Genomic DNA, 22089 nt, shown 5'->3' on the forward strand with positions numbered 1-22089 from the left:
CCCATGATCACATGAAACCTTACATTTGCTTGTTGTTCTACACTGGTATACATTTTTTAGAACTTTGAAAAATTGAATAATACAATTTGGGGTCATGGTGAGTTCTTTACTCAGCATAGTTTTTAAAAATTAACCCATTGGAACATTTATTGCATGGATCCACAGTTTTTTCTTTTTCATCTCTTAGTTGTATTACACCGGAAGGATTCAGAAAGATTTTTTTAAATTCACTCACTTATTTATGGACATTTCTGTTGTTTCCACCCCTGGGCTATTACAAGTAGACCTGTCAGGAACTTTAGTGCAGGAGTCTTTGAAATGGGCGTGTGCTCTCATATCTCTTGGGGAGAGTTGAACCCAGGAAGGCAGCGAGGGGATCGCTGAGGAGGCACAGGTTTAATTTGTTGAAGAATGTGCTACATTGTTTCCCAAAATATTGTAATTTTATTTTCTCACTAGCAATATATGAGAGTGCTGGTGGCCCCCATTCTCAACAACACTAATTATGGACAGTCTTTTAAATTATTTTCCAGTCTGATGTAAGAGAAATTGCATCTCAGTGTGCTGTTTGCTTTAGTTTCAACTGTGAAAACATTTATCATTTTCTTTTATCTTACTTTTATTTTATTAGCAGTTCATACGACATCTAGCCTCTTAATAGTGTTCCATTATACATATATACTATGTCTCCCTCAACCATTTGTCTGCAATGGACATTTGGGTTTCCGTATGTGGGCTATTGGGAATAGTGCTGTAATGAGCACAGGTGTGCTAATATCTCCTCCAGATCTTGCTTTCACTTCTTTTAGAATTATCTAGAAGTGGTATTGCTGGATCATATTGTAGTTCTATGTTTAATATCTTGAGGAACCTCCATACTGTTTTCCAGAGTGGCTATTTCAGCCTGCATTTCCACCAACAGTGGAAGAGGCTTCCCCTTTCTCTGCATCTTCACCAACATTTATTGTTTCCTGTCTTGTTAATTTTAGCCATTCTGATGGTGTAAGGTGATAACTTTTTTTTGGTATTACTCTTTTATATTTATTACAAAAGTATTTTTAATAATTTTTTAAATGATGATTTGAAAGATCCATTTAAAAATATTTTATTCTATTTTTATTTTTTTACTGGAGTTCAATTTGCCAACATATAACACCAGTGCTCATCCTGCCAAGTGCCCCCCTCAGTGCCCATCATCCAGTCACCCAACCCCCCGCCCACCTCCCCTTCCACTACCCCTTGTTCATTTCCCAGAGTTAGGAGTCTCTCATGTTCTGTCATCCTCACTGATATTTCCCACTTATTTTCTCTCCTTTCCCCTTCATTCCCTTTCACTACTTTTTATATTCCCCAAATGAGTGAAATAATTTGTCCTTCTCTGATTGACTTATTTCACTCAACATAATACCCTCCAGTTCCAACCACGTCGAAGCAAATGGTGGGTATTTGTCGTTTCTTTTTCTTTTTTTTTTTTAATCTTTATTTTTTATTTATTTATGATAGTCTCACACACACACACACACACAGAGAGAGAGAGAGAGAGAGAGAGAGAGGCAGGGACATAGGCAGAGGGAGAAGCAGGCTCCGTGCACCGGGAGCCGGATGTGGGATTCGATCCCGGGTCTCCAGGATCGCGCCCTGGGCCAAAGGCAGGCGCTAAACCGCTGCGCCACCCAGGGATCCCTAATGGCTGAGTAATATTCCATTGTATACATAAACCACATCTTTATCCATTCATCTTTCGATGGACAACGAGGCTCCTTCCACATTTAGCTCTTGTGGACATTGCTGCTATAAACATTGGGGTGCAGGTGTTCAGTGTTTCACTGCATCTGTGTCTTTGGGATCAATCCCCAGCAGCGCATTTGCTGGGTCCTAGGGCCGTTCTATTTTTAACTCTGAGGAACCTCCACACAGTTTTCCAGAGTGGCTGTACCAGTTCACATCCCCACCAACAGTGCAAGAGAGTTCCTCTTTCTCCACATCCTCGCCAACATTTGTTGTTTCCTGCCTTGTTAATTTTCCCCATTCTCACTGGTGTGAGGTGGTATCTCATTGTGGTTTTGATTTGTATTTCCCTGATGGCCAGTGATGCGGAGCATTTTCTCATGTGTTTGTTGGCCATGTCTATATCTTCCTTTGTGAAATTTCTGTTCATGTCTTTTGCCCATTTCGTGATTGGATTGTTTGTTTCTTTGCTGTTGAGTTTAATAAATTCTTTATAGATCTTGGATACTAGCACTTTCTCTGATATGTCACTTGCAAATATCTTCTCTCATTCTGTAGCCTTTCCCCTAAGATCAGGAACACGAGAAGGATGTCCACTCTCACCACTGCTATTCAACATAGTACTAGAAGTCCTAGCCTCAGCAATCAGGCAACAAAAAGAAATTAAAGGCATTAAAATTGACAAAGAAGGGGATCCCTGGGTGGCGCAGCGGTTTGGCGCCTGCCTTTGGCCCAGGGCGCGATCCTGGAAACCCGGGATCGAATCCCACGTCGGGCTCCCGGTGCATGGAGCCTGCTTTTCCCTCTGCCTGTGTCTCTGCCTCTCTCTCTCTCTCTCTGTATGACTATCATAAATAAATAATAATAAAAAAAATTAAAAAAAATTGACAAAGAAGAAGTCAAACTCTCCCTCTTTGCAGATGACATGATATTGTACATAGAAAACCCAAAAGACTCCACGCCAAGATTGCTAGAACTCATACAGCAATACAGCAGTGTGGCAGGATTTTGCATCCTGTTGTACAAAATCCTGTTTGTATCCATTGTACAAAATCAATGCCCAGAAATCAGTGGCATTCCTATACACTAACAATGAGACTGAAGAAAGAGAAATTAAAGAGTCATTTCCACTTACAATTGCACCCAAAAGCATAAGATACCTAGGAATAAACCCAACCAAAGAGGTAAAGGATCTATACCTTAAAAAATACAGAACACTTCTAAAAGAAATTGAGGAAGACACAAAGAGATGGAAAAATATTCCATGCTCATGTATTTGGAGAATTAATATTGTGAAAATGTCAATGCTACCCAGGGAAATTTACACATTTAATGCAATACGTATCAAAATACCATGGACTTTCTTCAGAGAGTTGGAACAAATCATCTTAAGATTTGTGTGGAATCAGATAAGACCCTGAATAGCCAGGGGAATATTAAAAAAGAAAACCAGAGTTGGGGGCATCACAATGCCAGATTTCAGGTTGTATTACAAAGCTGTGATCATCAAGACAGTGTGGTACTGGCACAAAAACAGACGCATAGATCAATGGAAAAGAATAGAGAACCTAGAAATGGGCCCTCAACTCTATGGTCAACTAATATTCGACAAAGCAGGAAGGACTATCCACTGGAAAAGGGACAGTCTCTTCAATAAATGGTGCTGGGAAAACTGGACAGCCACGTGCAGAAAAATGAAACTAGAACATTGTCTAACACCAGACACAAAGATAAACTCAAAATGGGTGAAAGATCTAAATGTGAGACAAGAATCCATGTTCTTTCCATTTCTTGACAGGATTCTTTGTTTTTTTGGGGGGGTGTTGAGTTTAATAACTTCTGTATGGATTTGGATACTAGCCCTTTATCCATAAGAAATTTGCAAATATCTTTTTCATTCCTGAGGTTTCCTTTGAGTTTTATTGACTGTTTCTTTTGCTGTGTAGAAGTTTTCTATCTTGATGAAGTCCCAGTAATTAATTTTTGCTTTTGTTTCCCTTACCTTTGGAGACATACTGGTTTATTTAAAATTAGATACTTTCTTTCCTTTTTAGTATGCTGTTGTAGGAGTTCATTATATATGTTAAATATTAACCACTTACCTGGTACATGATCTGAAAATATTATCCCCCATTTGGTAGTTTGTCTTTTCATTTTGTTCATGATTTCTATTGCTATGCAGAAGCTTTTATAGCGGGATATAGTCCTCCTTGTTGATTTTCATTTCTGTTGCCCATGCTTTTTGTGTCATTTTCAATAAACCATTGTCAATACCCATGTCATCAAGTTTACCCCTGTTTTCTTTTAGGGGTTTTATTGCTTGGGGTCTTATATTTAAGTGGTTGATCCGTTTTGAGTTGATTTGTGTATGTGTAAAGTGAGTGTGCTGTTTCATTCTTTTGCCTGTGGCTATTCAGTTTCCCCAACATCATTTGTTGAAGAGACTATCCTTTCTCACTGTGTGTTCTTGACAACCTTGTCACAGATCCATTGACCTTATATGCATGAATTTAGTTCAGGGCTCTCTGTTCTGTTCCATTGTTCTTTCCCTTTGTCAATTCTGTTACCTAACAGAGAACTGGTACTGAACTCAGGTGTGTTCATCACACCTTGCCAATCCACACTTGAGAAACAAGCAATGGTAGGTGAGGAAAGGTTGCTATATTCAAGAAGTTGGCATGCTGGGAAGATGGTGAACTAATGTTTCAAAACCTAGTTCCCTGCCCAGGGGGATTGGGGATGGAAGCTGGTTTCAAGTGAAAGGCATGAGAAAGAAAAGGGACCTACGTGCAGGAGAAGCAGGTGGGCAGGCAGCTAGTCTATGTGGACATGGCCCTGAACAAACTTGTTGACATCCAGAGAGGCTATTTTCCAATATAAGCAGGACTTATCTCCTGGGAAAAGGTGGTCCTTTGCTCCTCAAGGCCAGTGGTCTGCAAATCCCAAAGAAATTAGGTTAGTTATACTACAGATCATGGGACATGGGTTTGCAAGCAAGGGGGCACATGCTTGGAGCAAGTGAACCCTTTTATCCTGCTGGTGCCATCCTGCTTTGATAAGTGCAGTTTTGTAATGTAGTTTGAAATCAGGAAGAGTGATGCCTCCAGCTTTGTTCTTTTTCAAGTTGGCTTTGGCTATTTGGCGTATTTGATGGTTGCATAAAATTTGAGGATTGCTTTTTTCTCTTTCTCTGAAATATGCTGTTGGCATATTGATAGGAATTGCATTGCATCTGTAGATCATGTTGATTAGTATGGATATTTTAGCACTATTAAGTCATCCAACCTATGAATACAAGATATCATTTTATATATTTGCCTGTGCTTCCATTTCTTCTTTATTAATGTTTCATAGTTTCCAGTCCACTGGTCTTTCCCCTACTTGGTTACATTTAGTCCAAATTTTTTTATTGCTTATATATATATATATATATATATATATATATATATATATATATATATAATGGTTTTATTTATTTTTTCATGAGAGAGGCAGAGACATAGGCAGAGGGAGAAGCAGGCGTCATGCAAGGAGCCTGATGTGGGACTTGATCTCAGGATTCTGGGATTACACCCTGAGCTGAAGGCAGACACTCAACCACTGAGCCACCCAGGTGTCCCTACTCCAAATTATTTGTTTCTTTCATTTCACCTTTTTCTCCAAAGAAGACTTTGAATTCTTTTCCTGAGCTGTAGACAACTAGTTGCAACAAAATTTCTTTTCAGTGTCAATAGCTCCCAATATGTTCTTCCACAGCAGGAAAACCTCAATGTCATTGAGAATCTTCCACATGCCAGTAGAGTCAGACTATCACAACGTGTCCATTCCACTCTATGTATATTATTTTCAAGTATATTTGCAATTTCAAATGTGTACCAATTCAAAGGTGTAAGAAACTTCAAAAGCCAGAGCTTAGGAAGGTGAAGGCTGTGAATATCTTTTTTCATTTAATGCAGACTTGATTTTCCATTATTCACACATAAACAGGAAGGTCATGTTATTCCATGGGCCAAAAAAGAGCAAATCTTCCCAGGAATGGAATTTACTCTACCATTCTCTTAGGTTTGAAGTCTTTCCAAAGCCAAATGGCAAGATACCAGCAAGTATATCTTTGGGCAATGATCCGAAGAATAGGCACTCTTTCTAGTTGTTAGCAAATGGGGATCTTTGTCTTGCTTATCATGAGTAGACACTGAAGCCACAGTATCTTTGTCTATGATTCTATTCTAGTTGAGTGTGCTCTGCTTATTCCTTGACCCAATGTTGGTATGGGTTGGGGGTTGCATCATAGACAGTCTCTTGTGCTCACAGAGCAGAGCTCATCCTCCTCTGCCACTATAGATGGACTAGTCCCTGCGGGACACAAGGACACACCAGTCCTTGTGTCCACACCTAATGTCACCTCCAGAATGAAGTATTTCATTGTTTCTGATGCCATTGTAAATGGGATGATTTTATTCATTTTCCAGATAGTTTGCCATGTGTTCTTTGTTAGTGTATAGAAATGCACTGATTTCCATATATTGATTTTGAATCCTGCAGCTTCTTGATTTGTTTATTAGTTCTGGAAGTTTTTCATGGAGCCCCTGCACTTTTCTCTATAGAAGATCATGTCCTCTACAAAGATAATTTTACTTTTTTTTTTTTTCTGGCATGATGTCTTTTATTTCTTTATCTTGCCTAATTGCTCTGGCTAAAACTTTCAATAGTATGTTAAATAGAAGTGATAAGAATGAGCACCCTTATTTTGTTTCTGATTCGAGTTAGGATGCTTTCAACTTTCCACCATTAAGAATAATGTTAACTCTCAGATTGCCAAATAGAGCTTTTATTATGTTGAGGAGCAACACGCCATACATTTTTCATACTTGTCATTTCTGGATATCTGTGTCTTTGAACAAAAAATGCCCACTGACCAGAAAGGGCAATACTCTTGCACTGTTGGTGGGAATATAAAGCAGGCAGCCACTCTGGAAAGCAGTATAACATTTCCTCAAAAAGGTAAATATAGAACCACCCTGTGTCCAGCAATTGCACTACTAGGTATTCACCCCAAGGATACAAAAATACTAATTCAAGGGAATACACACACTCTGATGTTTGTAACAGCATTATTTACAGTAGCCAAACTATAGAAACAGCCCAAGTGTCCATCAGTTGATAAAATGCAAAGACGATGTGGTTTATATATATAATAGAATACAGCTCAGCCACAAAAAGGAATGAAATCTTACCATTTGCAATGATGTATATGGCGCTAGATGTATTATATACATTAAATAAATCAGTCAGGGAAAGAGAAATACCATATGATTTCACTCCTGTGGAATTTAAGAAACAAAACATATTAGAATAGAGGAAAAAAGAGAGATGGAGGTAAACCAGGAAACAAACTCTTCACTGTAAAGAAAAAAACGATGGTTCCCAGAAGGGAGGTATGTGTGGCGGGATGAGTGAAATAGGAGATGGGGTTAAGGAGGGCACTTGTTGTGGTTAGCACCAAGTATTGTAAGGAAGTGTTGAATCATTGTACTGTACAAATGCAACTAATATTATACTGTATGTTAACTAACTGAAATGTATTTTATTTTATTCTTTAAATTTCAGAGATTTATTATTGGGGGGTTCAGGGTCAGAGGAAGTAGGAAAGGATCTCCAGCTGACTCCAGTAAACTGGATCTTGATGCAGAACTCGATTCCATAACTCTAGGTCATGACCCAACCTAAAACCAAAGGTCAGATGCCCAACTGACCGAGCCACCCTGGTGTCCCAACTAACTGGAATTTAAATAGAAACTTTAGAAAATGCCCACTGATCAATTTTTATGTCACTAAAATAGTTACACTGGAATAAGTCTAGACAACTAGTTAGAATGTGCTTCTTGATATGATGCAATAAAAAACCCAGGAAGCATTCTGGCATATTTAAGCTTTGAGATTCATTTTCTAAGTTACAGGAAGTACAGGGTTTAGAGAAGCAAGTAAAATGACACCATAAGCAAACAAGTCAGAATGTGGACATTCTACAAGACATCATGTCTGGTCTGGTCTTTTCAAAGAGTGTAGATCATTGAAAAAAGTTGAGGGGGTAGGAGTATGTTACAGTGTGAAGTGCTTTGCTTACTGAATTTTCCAAAACTGAGCATGCCCATGAATCTAACAGCTAGATCTGGAAACAAAACATAGCTAGCACCCTAGAAGTTCCTGCCCTCTTTGATGTATAAATTCCTTTTTAAAAATATATATTTATTTATTTGAGAGAAAGGGGAGGGGCAGGAGGAGAGGGAGAGAAATCCTCAAGCAGGCACAGAACCTCACACAGGGATTAACCCAGGGCCCTGACTTCATGACCTGAGCCAAAATCAAGAGCCGACTGCTTATCTGACTGAACCACCCATGTTCTCCCATTGACACACTTCTAATGTTCAATCACCTTTGCTTTCCTGGGACAAACTGAACTTAGTCCTGGTCTACTGCCTTATTCTATGTACTGTTAGATTTAGTTTGAGAATACCTGCTTTAGCATTTTTGCCTCTGTTCATGAGGATAACTGGCCTGATAATTTCCTCTTTTTGTACCTTTGTGTTTGGTCTATTTCAACTTAAGAGTTATACTAATCTCTGAATGAGTTGGGGGATATTCCTACTCTATCCTATAGTTGAATTTGTATAATTTTGAGGCCATTTCTCTCGAAAGTTCTGTGAAACTCACTGATAAAACTTCTGAACTAGAAATTTGTTCCTCTTTCCTGAGAATCTTTTCACATAGAAATTCCCAAAGATAGAAAACAGAGTTTGTATACAAACATATACAAATGGAGTATACTTCATTACACCAGAAAGAATGGTATCCTAAACCCCCATGTACCCATCTCCAGCTCCAAAGCATCAACTCCTGATAAACCTTGTTGTATCTATCTCCCTTCTACACCTCCACCCACTGGATTCAATATTAGAAATCATAGAATATGGTTTATAAATACATTTGTGTGTACTTCTATAACATAAAGCTCCATGCCCCAGTTGAAAAAAAATAACCCTGGGGCACCTGGGTGGCTCAGCGTTTGAGTGTCTGCCTTTGGCTCAAGTCATGATCCCAGGGTCCTGGGATGGAGTCCTGCATCGGGCTCCTTGCTCAGCAGGGAGTCTGCTTGAGGATTTTTTCCCTCTCTCTCCCTCTGCCACTCCTCCTTATTGGGAGGGATCTCTCCCCCTCTCTCTTTCAAATAAATAAATAATTCTTAAATTAAAAAAAAAGGAAAAGATCTCACATTGGCACCACTGAATACCAAAATTAGGAAAAAAGTATCTGAAGAAATAATGGTCCAACAAGCTGAGTGAACCTCAAGCATGATAAGCAGTCACTAAGACACGTGGTAAGCTTCTTAAAGACGAGAGAAAAGAAAATCTTGAAAATCAGCCCAAGAAACCACCCATTGCGTATTAAGGAACAGTGACAGTAGGTTTTGTACCTGGCAGTTTGGAGGCCAGAAGGAAGTGGCCCATTTTTCAAGTGTAGGACAGATCCTGTTTCTGGCAGAATGATCCTCAGGAGTAAAGGGGAAACAAGAAATTTTCTGATGCAGGAAGAGTATGAAAATTTGTTGCCACTGACCTGCTATTAAAGAACGGCCAAAGTAAAAGATGTGCAATTCATCGTTCTCTGTTGCTTATATTTGGTATGTTATCTAAAACTAACCAAATTTACTTCATTTTGAAGTAAACTCTATCCCTAAAGAGGGGCTGGAACACATACATGTTCCTGAGATCAAGAGTCACATTCAATACACATGGAGGGAGAGAGCTGCCCATAACCAAATTTACTTTTTAAAAGATGTTATTTATTTGAGAGAGAGGGTGAGAGAGCAGAAGCAGGAGGAGCAGCAGAGGAAGAGAGAGAAACAGGCTCCCTGCTGAGCAGGGGGTTAGATGGGGGTTTGATCCCAGAGGATCTCGACCTCAGTGATGGCTGATGGCTCCATCCCAACCCTGGGATCATGACCCTGCCAAGGCAGATGTTTAATGGACTTAACCACCCAGTGCCCTGCCCCTAACCAAATTTAAAATAAATGAAATCAGAGTATGTTCTCTGAAAACAGTAATCAAACTAGAAATCAATAAAAGAAAGACAACAGAAAAATCTCCAAAACATTTTGAAAGTAAGCTACATATATGTAAATAAACTATAGATCAAAAGAGAACACTCAAAGAAAGTTTTTAAAATACACATAATTAAATTAGATACACTGAAAAAAATCTCCACCATTATGGGATGCAACTTATGCTGTGTGTTGAGGAGAATTTATACCCTGAAATGCTTACATTACAATGGAGGAAATATCTCAAATCAAAAATATCATGTCCTACCACAAGAACTAGGAAAATAAAAGCAAAGAGAACCCAATTGAAAGCAAAAAAGAAAAAAAAGAAAAGAAAGAAAGGAATCATAAAGAGAAGAGCATCCAGGTGACCCTGATGTTGGACACTGTCAGTGGACAGAATGGACCTGAGCCCCATAGAAAGGCAGGGCTGGGTCTGTAGCATCAGGGTTCATTCTGTGGGTGGGATGTGGATGCGAAAGAGGAAGATGGGGGAGCCTGTGAGGGCCCTCGTCTCTTCTCTCCCTCTGAGGGGCCACAGGCATGTGCAGGAACCCTCAGATGTTGGTTTCTATCCTGGGAGATCTTCTTGCCCTTGAAGAAGTGCCCTTGCTCCACTTGCTCTTGAGTGGAATGTTTGCTCTGCCTGGAAGAGCAGGCAGAGGGCAAAGGACTCTAACACCAGGCACAGGTCAGGAGGAGCTGTGAAAAGAGCCCAGGGTTCTGCTCAGCCCTGCTACCTGGGAGGCTCAGCTGGGGCTCAGGAAACAGGATACTGTGCTCAGGGGGGCAAGGTGATGGGTGATGGGTGTGTTTCCAAGGTCAGGCATCAAGGGTCAGAAGTTAATTATGAAACATTCCTGCCTTCAGTAGGCAAGGGAATGGCCTGAACCTCAGGGGCCGGGAGGTTCCTCAAGAGGCTGGAGCAGACTCCCAGCCTCCCCCAGGACACCCTCGCAGGGAGCCAACTCGTGACATCCACATATGTGCAAAAGATTTAGGATTGAGAGATGAGAGCAGAATTGGGTTGCCCCTGTGATCACATTCTGCCTCAATTGCATTTTCTTCTGTAGAACAGAAATGGGCAGCCTCTCCAGCAGTCTCTCACTACCTCCTCTCTGCTCAAGTTCTGGGAGGAGCAGGGCTGAGATGCTGTCCGTGGTGCTGAGGACCCTCAGGCCTTCCCAGGGCTTGGGAGCCTTGATCTAGGTGTGTCTGCTTTCTTCCATTCTTCAGAGAAGCATTAGTGACAAGAAGGAGGTGAAAAAGGCTGCAGAGAGTGTGGACTGGCCTCTGTCTCTAACACTCAGGGTAGTGAGGGTGCTATGGACATCACTGCAGAAAGTGACTCCACAGTCAGATGACCAAGTTCAGGCTACTCACCACCAGTTTGTAGTTAGTGAAGGAGGAGGATGAACTTGACCCTTGATCCATATCCCTGAATATCTTCAAGGCTTAGCACTGGCTCTGTGGCTCAGGCAGTGGCTCCTGACCCCACCTATGGCCTGGGGTCACAGGCGAGCCCCGGGGAAGGAGGGTTCCAGGGTGAAACTAAGTAGCCACTTCTGCTTTGTGGTTAATCTGGCAGTAAATGTCTGTGTCAGGATGTTGTAATTCCTGTAAACAGGAAGAGGCCTCTGAACCCCTGTAAACTTCTGAGAACATATCTGGGTGACTTTCAGAATCTAGGCCCACCTGGGCAGCAACTCTGAGAGCTGGGCTCTGTGGCTGGTTTCTTTTCCAGGTCCCTTATACCTCCTACTACCTCTTTGTTCTGCTGTTTCCTGAAGCTGAGAGCACAGCATGTGGTAGGCTGGGGGCAGATCCTCTGGCCCATAAAGCTATGGGGACCCAAACGACCATTGCCCACACTCACCTGGTAGATAGGAACTTCTGCTGTGTGGTTGGGCAGGGAGTCCTAAACAGGAGAGAATGGGTGTTAGTAGATAGAGTGGGAGTGTCATCTCTACAGAAATGACCAGTTCTGCCTTTAGAGCAGCCTTCTCCAAGCCTGATAACCAAACCCCTGTCCTAGACCACTCCCCACTGCACTTCCTGCCCCATTTCTGTTACCCCAGGACCATTGGCTGATGATCCCAATGCCCACCCTGCCCTTGGCTGGACTCCAGGGTTCACTTTTGGCCAACTCAGGGGAGCAGGGGAAACTCAGAACATGGTGGGGTGTGGTTCTGTCCCTGAAATGGGTCCACTCCTGGCAGAAAAGGGTTTGCCTTGTCCTGGCTACTCTGGTGGAAGCAGGGTCCATGCTGTGCTGTGGAATTTGATTGATGGCCCCGCCTTGAGCTTGTACAGCCTGATCCCCAGTGGAAAGAGTGGGGGATAGGTGGGCTTACCGGGGATATGGAGCTGCTGGCTGGAGCATGGCCTGTGAGCAGAGACAGGAGTTAGCATCCAGGGCTGTGAGGAGGCTTAGGCCCACCCTCCCAGTCAGGGACACATCTTTAGCTCTCAGAGAACCAGGGAAGAAGGAGGACACCCCCCCCCAGGTAGAGACCCACTGGCCATTTTAGGGACCAATGAGGGCCAGGTGACCTATGATCTATTTCCACAGGTCAGGGAGTATGACCAGTGAGGACCTCTGTGCAGAAGCCCTAGAAAAAGGATCAGAGGGTCCAAGGGTGGGTGACTGGCAGGATTCACACAATGCAGCAGGATTTTATGACTCCCAGCCCACCCAGGATGAAGAGATACTCACAAGGGGTGGATGCTGGGCACCAGAACTCTCTGAGATCACACCAGCCACTGGCCCTAGGAGAGAACATCCTTACTGAGGTGGGATGCAGGGTGAGGTCATATCATTGGTGTTGGAATAGGAGACAAAGAGAATCCTCATTTCAGGCAGGATTTAGAGAACTCTCTCTCCACTGCTGCTGTTTAGGAGAGTAAGGGCCCAGGAGAGGGGATAAGGAAAGGACTTTAGAGCATGTCTGTCCTGGGCCCAGAGCGAAGACCCGCAGGCAATGGGATCTAGGAGAAAGTGTCCTGAAATGGGACGGAGGACCCAGGAGAGGAATCAAACAAAGGATTTGACTGAATGGAGCTGCAAGTCTGCAGCTGCAAATACAGGACATGTGGGGAGACCTGAGGATGCTGGATCCCTGAATCTGAGGCCCCTCCTGTGGCCAGACCTTCACCCCCTCAGGCCAGGAGATGCTGTAGTGTGACAACAGCCTGTATTCTCCGTCCATCAGCCTGAAAGAGGCATAAAGGACATCCCAGGACCTCTCCCTGTGTGAGCCCAGGTTCTCTTGTCTCACACAACAGAACCTATGGTTCCTGCACCTGCCATTTAGGGGATGACCCTACCTGGCCTGGAAGGCTCTTCCAGTCTCCCTTGAGTGCAATTGGCCAGGACCACCCTCACATCCTGAGGCCACAAATCCCCCTAAAAGGCCTGTGGACTTATATAAACCATGAGAGTTTCTGTTTACTAAGCACTTACTCTTGTCTGTACTGCTGTAGATTTGCCAAGTGATCCAGGACAACCCTGTGGAGCTTTTCTCTAATTGTCTCTAATTTATAACAGAGAGGGCTGTGAAGGAAGCACCCAGGTCTGCAGCTGATGAAGAAGGAGCCTGAAGGAATGAGAGGGAAAACCCAGGGGCAGATGGGAGGCCTGGAAGAGCCAGCCCAGAATTCTAGGTCAGGAAGGGTTCTCCCTCCCGCCCAGAGGTCAGCTGTGGGACAGAATCAGCCTGTGCCATTGTACCTTCCAGTCCTTGTGCAGATCAGGAGATACCCCAGTGTGGCCACAAGCGCTACTCCAATCAGGACCACGAGTGCAATGCCAATGATAGACCCCACAGGGAGGCCTATGGTGCTTCTTTCATCTGAAATAAGAAGAAAAAGGGAGGAGAAGGAATCCAAAGTCAAAACTGGGGAAACCAGGAGGGACAGTGTGGGAAGGACCTGCTTAGGGAGGAAGGCAAGGCCACCAAAGTCTGGGTGCTGTGTGTCCTGACCCCCTTGGCCACTGCATTATTTCAGTTCCACACAGTGAAACCGTGGACATGCTATAATCTTCAAGTTATCTTTCCACCTCCAGGGCCAGCCTTGGCATCGAGTTCAATTTCCTTTCACATTATGCCTCTTTCTCTGCATCATCCATTTCATCATCATTGATGGCCTTATAAGGAGGCCCTTACCTGTCCACTCAACACTAATTAAAGAGAATACCATTAGCTGACTGCTTTTGAGGTCAGCTCTGTGAAAGGCACAAGAGAAGTATTATCTCATCTACTGCTTCTCCTCCCGTGAGGGCCTGGGTATCATCCCCACAGTGCAAAATGAGCATCTGCACTGTGTAAAGGGCTTAACTAAATTAATGAAGGTGACAGAGCTGGAACTTGATAACAGAACACTTAATCTCAAGTCCACATGATATTACAGCTAGTAACAAAAACTTAATAAAGGAAAAATACCTGCTAATTTCATTGAGTCCTAAATCTGTGTATGATGCTACCTCAAGATTTCATCTCATGAACCCATATAAACAACTCTCATGACAGCCCTAAGGTCCAGCTGTTCTTTCCAGTTTTATAGATGAGAAAATGGAGGTTCAGGAGATTGAGCATTTTGCCTGAGGTCCACAGCTTATATATATCAGAACCAAGATGCTAACAAGAGTAGTTTAATTCTGGAGATCTTAAGGACATTTCCCTAGAGGCTCTGGAGGAGTCTCCCATCTTCTCTGAGGCTGCATCCATTTCACACCCCCTACCAGAAAAATATACATGGAGGAAGGTATGGTGAACGAGGGTCACTCACAGATCACATCTAGCTTGATGGGGTCACTTTTGCTGCAACTGACCACCTTGAAGACCTCATACTGGTAATTCCCAGAATCCTCCCTCCTGACAGGGAATATGGTCATTGTGGGGTTGCCCTGGGACAGCTTCCTTCTCTCCATGAGCTTTAGATTCTGGCCAATCAAGAACTACTGGATAGAGACCCCAGCATTACTTGCAGAGCAAGTCAGGGACACAGAGTCCTTATCTTCTGTGACTGTGTTGTGCTGCCCTGGCAAGAGTCCTGGGCCTGTGGCTCTTTGGAGAAATACAGGAGATGCAATGAGAGTGGGCCTGAGGCCATGCTCCTTCCTTTGAGATCACAGCCACTCTAAGAGTCCCAGAAAACTCTGTAAAGGTGTCCCAGAATATTGCCCTGCTGATTGCAGAAGATGAGTGTCTTTGGTCAGGTGATGGTCTGTACTAGGGCTGTACCTCCCCCTCTGACCCTTACATTTCCTTCTGTCCCTCAGTCATGTGTCTGCTCTGCCTGGACATCTCTCGAACATCAGCATCAGCAATCTCTTCCCCCACATGGTCAACCATATCACCAGGGGGAATTTTTTCCCATGGAAAACTGTAAATTTCTTGAACTTTTGTGACTTTAAAAGATCAGGTCTCTTTCCTTATATAACTTTCCATATGTGTTGGGGGAGGAAGACTCACAGCCCTTCCCTCTCTGTGTCCAAGGCAGCTTTGTGTAAAATAGGGAAGGCATTCATACTGTTATAATTTACTAGGGAGTGAGAGTGGCCTGCCCATTCAGCATAACCTTAGGATTCAAAGGATTTTCAATCTACATGATTTCTCACTCTGAAGAAGACTTTCACTTCCAGATCTGTGGATTGACTCTCATCCCTTCTGTAGAGAAGTGGTTACTGTATACAGAATACTTGCACCCTTGGGAATAGAAGGAAACTACTACAACATAATGAAGGCCTTATATGAAATGCTCTTAGCAAGCCTCATACTCCATGATGAAACATTGAAAGCATTCTAAGATCAGATAGAGGATAAACATGCCATTGACACCACCAGTATTAAATACAGTACAGAAGTCCAGGCCTAAATACTTAGGAGGAAAAAAAACAGAATTAGTTGGATTGGAATCAAATTGGAAAGGAATAAGCACAATTATGTCTGTCTGCAGATGACATGAAATTATATGTACAAACCCTTAAAGATGACATGCAAAAAACTGTTGAGCTAATAAGCAATTGCAAAAAAATTGCAGGATACAAAATAAACATACAAAAAGGACTGCGTGGCTAACACTAACAGTGATGTACCCAAGAAAGGAATTAGGAAAACAATTCTATTTGTAAGAACAGTAAAAATAAAATACTTAGGAAAAAAGAAAAAATACTTAGGAATTAATTTATGAGTCAATATTGTCTATGGAATTCTATAAATCATTGCTGAAAGAAATTACAGAGGACGCCAATATATGGAAAGATATCCCATGTTCATGGATGATAAGGCTTCCTACTGTTAAGATGGCAATGTTAACTAAAGAGGTCCATAGAGCCCATGTAATTACTATCAAAATCTTTTTTTAAGACTTCTTTTTAAGTAATCTCTCCACCCAACATGAGGGTCAAACCTACAACCCCTAGATCAAGAGTCTCATACTCCACCATTTGAGTCAGCCAGGTGCCTCCCTATCAAATTGTTAAGGAAATATTTTGCAGAAATAGGAAATCCAAAAATTCACATGGAATCTCAGGGATGTCAAATACCAAAATTGTTTTGTTTTGTTTTGTTTTGTTTTTTTGGGTTTTTTTCCCCAAAATTGTTTTGAAAAAGAACAAAGTTGGAGGGCTCCTACTTCCTGACTGCAGAATCACAGTAGCCAATATCATTATATTGATGTAGTATAAAGACAGACATAGGGATCAGTAGAATAGAATAGGCACCCCAGACACAAACCTGGACATATGTAGTCCAATGATTTTCAATAAGGCTGTCATGACCATTCAAAGGAGAAATGTTCTTGAATAGAAATTTTTCTATTCAAGAAATGTTGCTGGGATCACTGGATATGCATGCAAATGAATTAAGTTGGATCTGACCTTACATCCTGTACAGAAATTAATAACTTAAAATGATCAAACATTTAAACACTAGAATCCAAACTATAAAAATCATAGAAGAAAATGTAAAGTAAAAACTTACTGAAACTGAATTTCCCAATGATTTCTTAGATATGACACCAAAGCAAATACAACAACAACAACAAATAGATGAATGGGATTCCATCTTCTGTGCATCCAAACACAATTAGCAGTGGTGTAGCTCTAGTTTATGGAATAAACAGGATATAGGGATGAAATGTACAGCACAGGAAATACAGTCAATGTATTTTATTGGGGCTGCATGGTGACAGATGCGAATTACATTGGGTGGAAATAGCATAACATATAGAGTTGTTCAATCTACGTTGTACTATGTAGTACTATGTTGTACACCTGAAACTAATGACACATTGTGTGTCAACTAAAGTTCACTAAAAAAAAGTGATGGCAACTCACAGATTGGAAGGAAGCATTTGCAACTCATATCTGGTAAGAGGTTAATATCCAGAATATATAAAGCACTTCTGCAATTTAACAACAACAAAAAGCAACTTGACCCTGACGACTCTTCTTTCTTCCCCATTTGCAAAGCCTACTTTTATGCGATGGGCTTTCTGGAGCTGAGAACCCCTCTTCCCACATTCCAGGCTGAACTCAAAGTCTGCAATGAAAAATCTGAGAGCAAGGGGAAGAAGCACCTGCAGACATGTAGTAGGAGAGTTGAGGGAGAGATCTGGGACTTGATCGTGTCGAGCAAAGGGGAAGTAACCTTTCCAGGTTCTTTTCTGAAAGGCAGACAGACCTTCACCACAGTGCTCAGTGCAGATGCTCCAGGGATGCACTCACCAGAGACTGTGATAGTCTTGACTGTGGTCTTATTGAGGCCTTATTGTGGTCTTATTGAGGTGCCAGAGTTATAGACGAGGCAGGTATAGAATCTGCTATCGTTGGCAGTGATGTTGGGGATAAAGAGCTCCTGTGTGGATGGCTGGGGCCTCCCATTGATAAGCCAAGAATACTGTGCAGGTGGGTTAGAGGCTGTGTGGCAGGAGAGACTGAGGTTTGCCCCTAGATGGTTATAGGAGTCTGAGGGGGAAATAGTGGGTGTGTCCGGGCCATCTGGAGCAAACAGAATAAAGCCACATATGTTGTAGTAAGAGGGAAGGGGAAGCTCCCAGTTTGCATAAGGGCCACAGCGACCCTCTGAGCTGATTCCAACCTTGTTTTCAAACGTCCCAACCAGAAGTCCCCTGTGTTCACTGAGCCTCGTTCTGAGACATGAAGCTGTTTCTCCTCTCAGGCTGTTAACCCTTCAGGGAGGAGCAGCCCTTCCCTTCCTAGTCTTAGTTAGGATGGGCCTGCCCAGGTTTTCTGGGGACAAGAAGCCATGGACAGGCTGGGTGTCCAGATGAGGGTCATGGATGTGGACCCCAGAAGGATGGATGCGGCCTGGTGTCTGGCTGTGTGGACTTGGGCTGACAGCCCGGACCAGGTGGGAATGAGAGATACTCATAGAGAACATTCAGGGTTCTGAATGGGTCACAACAATTGGCACTCACTGTGTTCCAGTGAGTTGGGTTCCACACCCATAGGATCCTGGGTCATTCCTTGTGACACCATGAACAGTGAGAGTCCTGTTGTCCAGGGACAGCTCCAGCCTGTGACTGTCCGGGGGGCTTTTTACCGTTTACTGACCATAGGTGCTTGTGCTCTGAGTCTCAAGATTCTACAGAATCTGCATTCTCCATGGGGTTTGAGTTGCTTGGGATGTTGGGGTTTTGTAACTCTGCTGTGCAGACAATAAATAGAACACTACCCTATCTGGTAGATATGATTCCTCCACAGGCATCTTTTCTTTTCTTTTCTTTTTTTAGATTTTTTTATTTATTAGGAGAGAGAGAGAGAGAGAGAGACAGAAGGAGAGGGAGAAGCAGACTCCCACTGAGCTGGGAACACAATCCGGGCCTTGATCCCAGGACCAGGCAGCCTGAACTGATCCAAAGGTAGACATTTAACTGACTGGTGTCAGATGTCCCTTTCCACAGGCATCTTGAATCAGAGTTGGCTTCTCTCCCCTCTAAGCCAACCTGAGTCCATAAAAGAATTCAAGACAAATGCATGAAGATCTGAGCTCTCAAAGAAAGTAAAGCCCCTGCTCTGTGGACTTGAAAGCACAGGCTCTCTCAAATATCAAAAACCAAACATCATTTGGTCATGGAAAACACAGGAGAGTCACAGTGGGCCCCGAAACTCTGCTGACTCTTCACTGTCCTGACAGCCTGACTGGGGGATGGAGTTTGTGCAGAAATGACACCCGGGGACACCAGGAACAAGCCAAGAGGTCAGTTCAGTTCTGAGGCACCAGGGCCTGGAGGGGGGCAGCTCTTCCCAAGTATTTCATAACGAATGACATGAGACATTGACCCCATACATGGCAGACCAAGTCCAACCGCCAAGCAAAGAACCAGAGGATGAGCAGGAAGCAGGGGGTGGTGAGCGAAGAATGATTCATCATCTCTTCAGAGAGGGGTCCTGGGTGCAGGATCCTAGGAGGTCTCGCCCCACGGGCTTCCTGTCCTCCAGGGAGAGAAACTCCTGCATCATTCACTCCATCCTCCTATACAAAAGCAACTGAGTTTGTTACATGTGATCCTGTGCTGGTTTCAAGTGCAGAGTCAGGAGGGGAAGGCAAGCCCCATCCCTTACACCACAATGGGAGCCACAGCAACACATCAGGAAATAATCCGATTTCAAGTCCAGCCCAGGGAGGCAAGGATGAGACACCTGAGGGGTGGCAGGAGCATTCTCCCTCTGATTGCTAAGGCAGGTCATTCTGGTCTAGAGTAAACCTGGAGCAAATGAAGTGAGCCTCTACTTGCTCTCACTGCCCAGACCAGCATCCCTCTCACTGACGGAGAAGAGGACAGCCCTGTCCTCTTTCTCTTCTGCAGAGAAAACCAGGGTGACTGATGTGCTGCTCATCATTCTGTGTGACCCTGATCCAGTGACTGTATCTCCTTGTGCCTTGGTTTCCCCTTAAAACAATAGGAATAATGGTAGATGATGTCTACTTGCCAGGCCTGTCCTGAAAATCCTCACCTAATTTTGGTATATAGCTGGTCAGTCAAATGGCCTCTGTTCCTGCTCACCTCCATAAGAATGGGCTCCCGGGGCCTGATTCTGGGTGGAGGAGGAGCTGCCAGGAGCATGGCATTGCTCTGCTCCTTCCTGGGGGTGCTGCTCTTCCTCCAGTATCCCCCAAGTTCCCCACAGAAGTTGGCCAGTGGACTGGGGACCTGTTGTCTGTGCTGTCCATGCTGAGCCTTAGGTGAAGGCCCAGGCTCTGTCCCTCCCCCAAAGTGGCTCTTGAGACTGAGCACTTGGCTGGTGACCAGCTCTAGCAAATCCTTGTTCCCAGTTCTGTGCTCTGTACAGGAGCCCTAACCCCATCCTGGCACAGACTCCCAGAGTCACCAGAATCAGGGGCCCCAAGACAGTGGTCTGGGCAAGGGCTTTCTGAACTGAGGTCTGGGGAGGATCCCTCAGGCCTGGCCTTGAATGAGTCCTGCAGGGTCTTGGTCAGATGATCACAGAGTCCGGATTCCAGGAAAGGAATTCGTATCTCAGGAAATGTGTCTCCAGTGTGTGTGGGTCCCCACCTAAATGCTTGAACCACTACAGGGACATAATGCAGAGAGGGATGGAGGCCCAGTGCAGGCCTGTGAATCCTGTGTGTGTGTGAAGTAGAATTCCCCACACTCGACACCAGAGGTGAGAGAGGAATTTACTCACGGAATACTCGGAGCTGTCCAGGTACTTGTTCAATTTGAAAGTTTTTCTTTATGATCTGTAGGATGTAGGATCCTGTGTCATTCAGGGTGATGTTCTGGAACAGCAGGGATCCATTGGGGTATATTATCTCTCTGCCACTGTATGCAGGCCCCGGGGTAATTACTCGTGTGTCTACTACATATAATAGAATTTGATGGACAGGTGCTACAATTTCCCCTCTGAACCAGGCAAGGCTTGCTGTATCCCCAGGCAGATTGAGGACCCGCAGAAGAGCATCCTTCCCTTCAGCAGCATTGGGAGGCACGGACTCCACAGTGACTTGGGCAGTGGTGAGCGGGTTCCAGAAGGCTAAGAGTGAGACTAGGAGGGAAGAGAGGGGATGGATCAGTGTTTGGACCTATGTGTTGGGATGGAGAGTTGGGGCCCTGGATATGGAGCAGATTCCAATCCCCCAGGCTCTGGGTGTGTGAGCATTTACACGTACCTGGGTGTCTGTGTGTGTCTCCTGATAAAGTCAGCAGAATATCCACGTTACTTATGTGCCCCTGGGCTTATTTCTCTCTTTGGAATGCTCTTCCTCAGATGTGTGTGGCTCACTCCCTCACTGCCCTCAGATACCTGCTCACACTCAGCGGGTCCCTGGGAGAGACCTGCCCTGAGCACCTCCTCTGAGGACCCTCTGTCTTCATGTCCTGACCTTCCCCTGCTCGTTTCCTTCAGGAGGTGTGTCAGTACCCGACAGGACATTCCAGATGTCTCTGCGGGTCTGTCTTCCTCCCAGAGAAGTGAGCTCAGGGAGGGCAGGGACTGGTCTGCTCTGTGCTGTACCCCGGGGTGGCCCGGCTGCAAATACCCAGGGCTGAGCGTCCCCAGGGCCCTCCGAGCCTGGCGCTTAGGGGTCAGGATCCCAGGGTGGTGGCAAGGGCAGGGTTTGGGGTCCCTGGGTGTGGTTTCCGTGAGGTTGCAAAACTGAGTCCCGGTGAGGAGGCCCTTGGGACACAGCCCCTCAGTCCCACCTGCAGATCCCGAGGCCGTCCCGCCGCTGAGCCGGCTCCCCCGCCCCGCCCGCCGCCCCGTCCCCTGCGGAGCCCCGTCCCCCCCAGGCCCCAGGCCCCAGGCCGCCGCTCCCCCGACCTCCCGCCCCTCCCAGGGGATCGGCCCCTCACCTGCCAGCAGGAGCTCCCGCCAGGGGCCGCGCCCTGCTCGGGGAGAGGCCGAGGGGGGCTCCATGGTGCCCGCTGCCCGCTCCGTCCGGCCCGGGGGAGAGCAGCTGCCGCCGCGCAGACGCTCGGGCCCCGCGGTCCCGCCCGGCAGCTCCGCGTCCTTCCCCCTCCGCGCGGGGCCGCCTCTGGGGGCGGGGCCGGGTCACGTGGGCCGGGCGGGGGCTCGCCGGCCCCCCCCCCCGACGGCAGGTCCCGGGTTCCCATCCTCTGTCCCCGTGGGGTCCCCGCAGCTGCTGAGGCCTCTCGGTCTTCCGCTGGGATTTCCCGGCAGACGCGAGCGCGCACCCGGCCTGCTCGGCACGAGCACGAGCCCGGGGCGTCGGGTCCGGGGCGCGCCCCGCAGCTCGGGGGCGAGGTGCAGGGTC

The 22089-nt window shown here is 45.0% G+C and overlaps 1 protein-coding gene across 5 annotated transcripts; it reads right to left on the bottom strand.

Moving 5' to 3' along the window:
* Nucleotides 1-6540: 6540 nt before the first annotated feature.
* On the bottom strand, nt 6541-21882 carry LOC112931556 (cell adhesion molecule CEACAM4-like). 5 transcript variants are annotated; one of them, XR_012000690.1, is made up of 8 exons: nt 21668-21882; nt 20502-20861; nt 13557-13677; nt 13290-13422; nt 12543-12595; nt 12181-12212; nt 11703-11744; nt 6541-11443 (listed from the first exon to the last, which is right to left on the bottom strand). XR_012000690.1 is itself a non-coding variant. In XM_072754156.1 (7 exons), the coding sequence occupies exons 1-7, from the start codon at nt 21729-21731 to the stop codon at nt 11378-11380; spliced, it is 738 nt and encodes a 245-aa protein (XP_072610257.1). In that variant the 5' UTR covers nt 21732-21882; the 3' UTR covers nt 6541-11377. The 5 variants fall into 5 exon arrangements, 4 of the variants coding, with proteins under 4 accessions (XP_072610257.1, XP_072610269.1, XP_072610262.1 ...); XM_072754156.1 differs by lacking the exon at nt 13290-13422; XM_072754161.1 differs by lacking the exon at nt 13290-13422 and having other exon boundaries at nt 6929-7049.
* Nucleotides 21883-22089: the final 207 nt, after the last annotated feature.

This window comes from Vulpes vulpes, chromosome 1 (assembly GCF_048418805.1).
Source record: "Vulpes vulpes isolate BD-2025 chromosome 1, VulVul3, whole genome shotgun sequence".
NCBI classification, from domain to species: domain Eukaryota; kingdom Metazoa; phylum Chordata; class Mammalia; order Carnivora; family Canidae; genus Vulpes; species Vulpes vulpes.

Excerpts from the sequence above, each read along its gene's own strand:
- LOC112931556 (XM_072754149.1), bottom strand. The coding sequence starts at position 21,731 with ATGGAGCCCCCCTCGGCCTCTCCCCGAGCAGGGCGCGGCCCCTGGCGG. Across the intron at positions 12,213-12,542 it reads GTGCCCAGCATCCACCCCTT|GCCATGCTCCAGCCAGCAGC; the intron begins GTGAGTATCTCT and ends CTCTGCTCACAG. Across the intron at positions 11,745-12,180 it reads CCAGCAGCTCCATATCCCCG|GACTCCCTGCCCAACCACAC; the intron begins GTAAGCCCACCT and ends TCTCCTGTTTAG.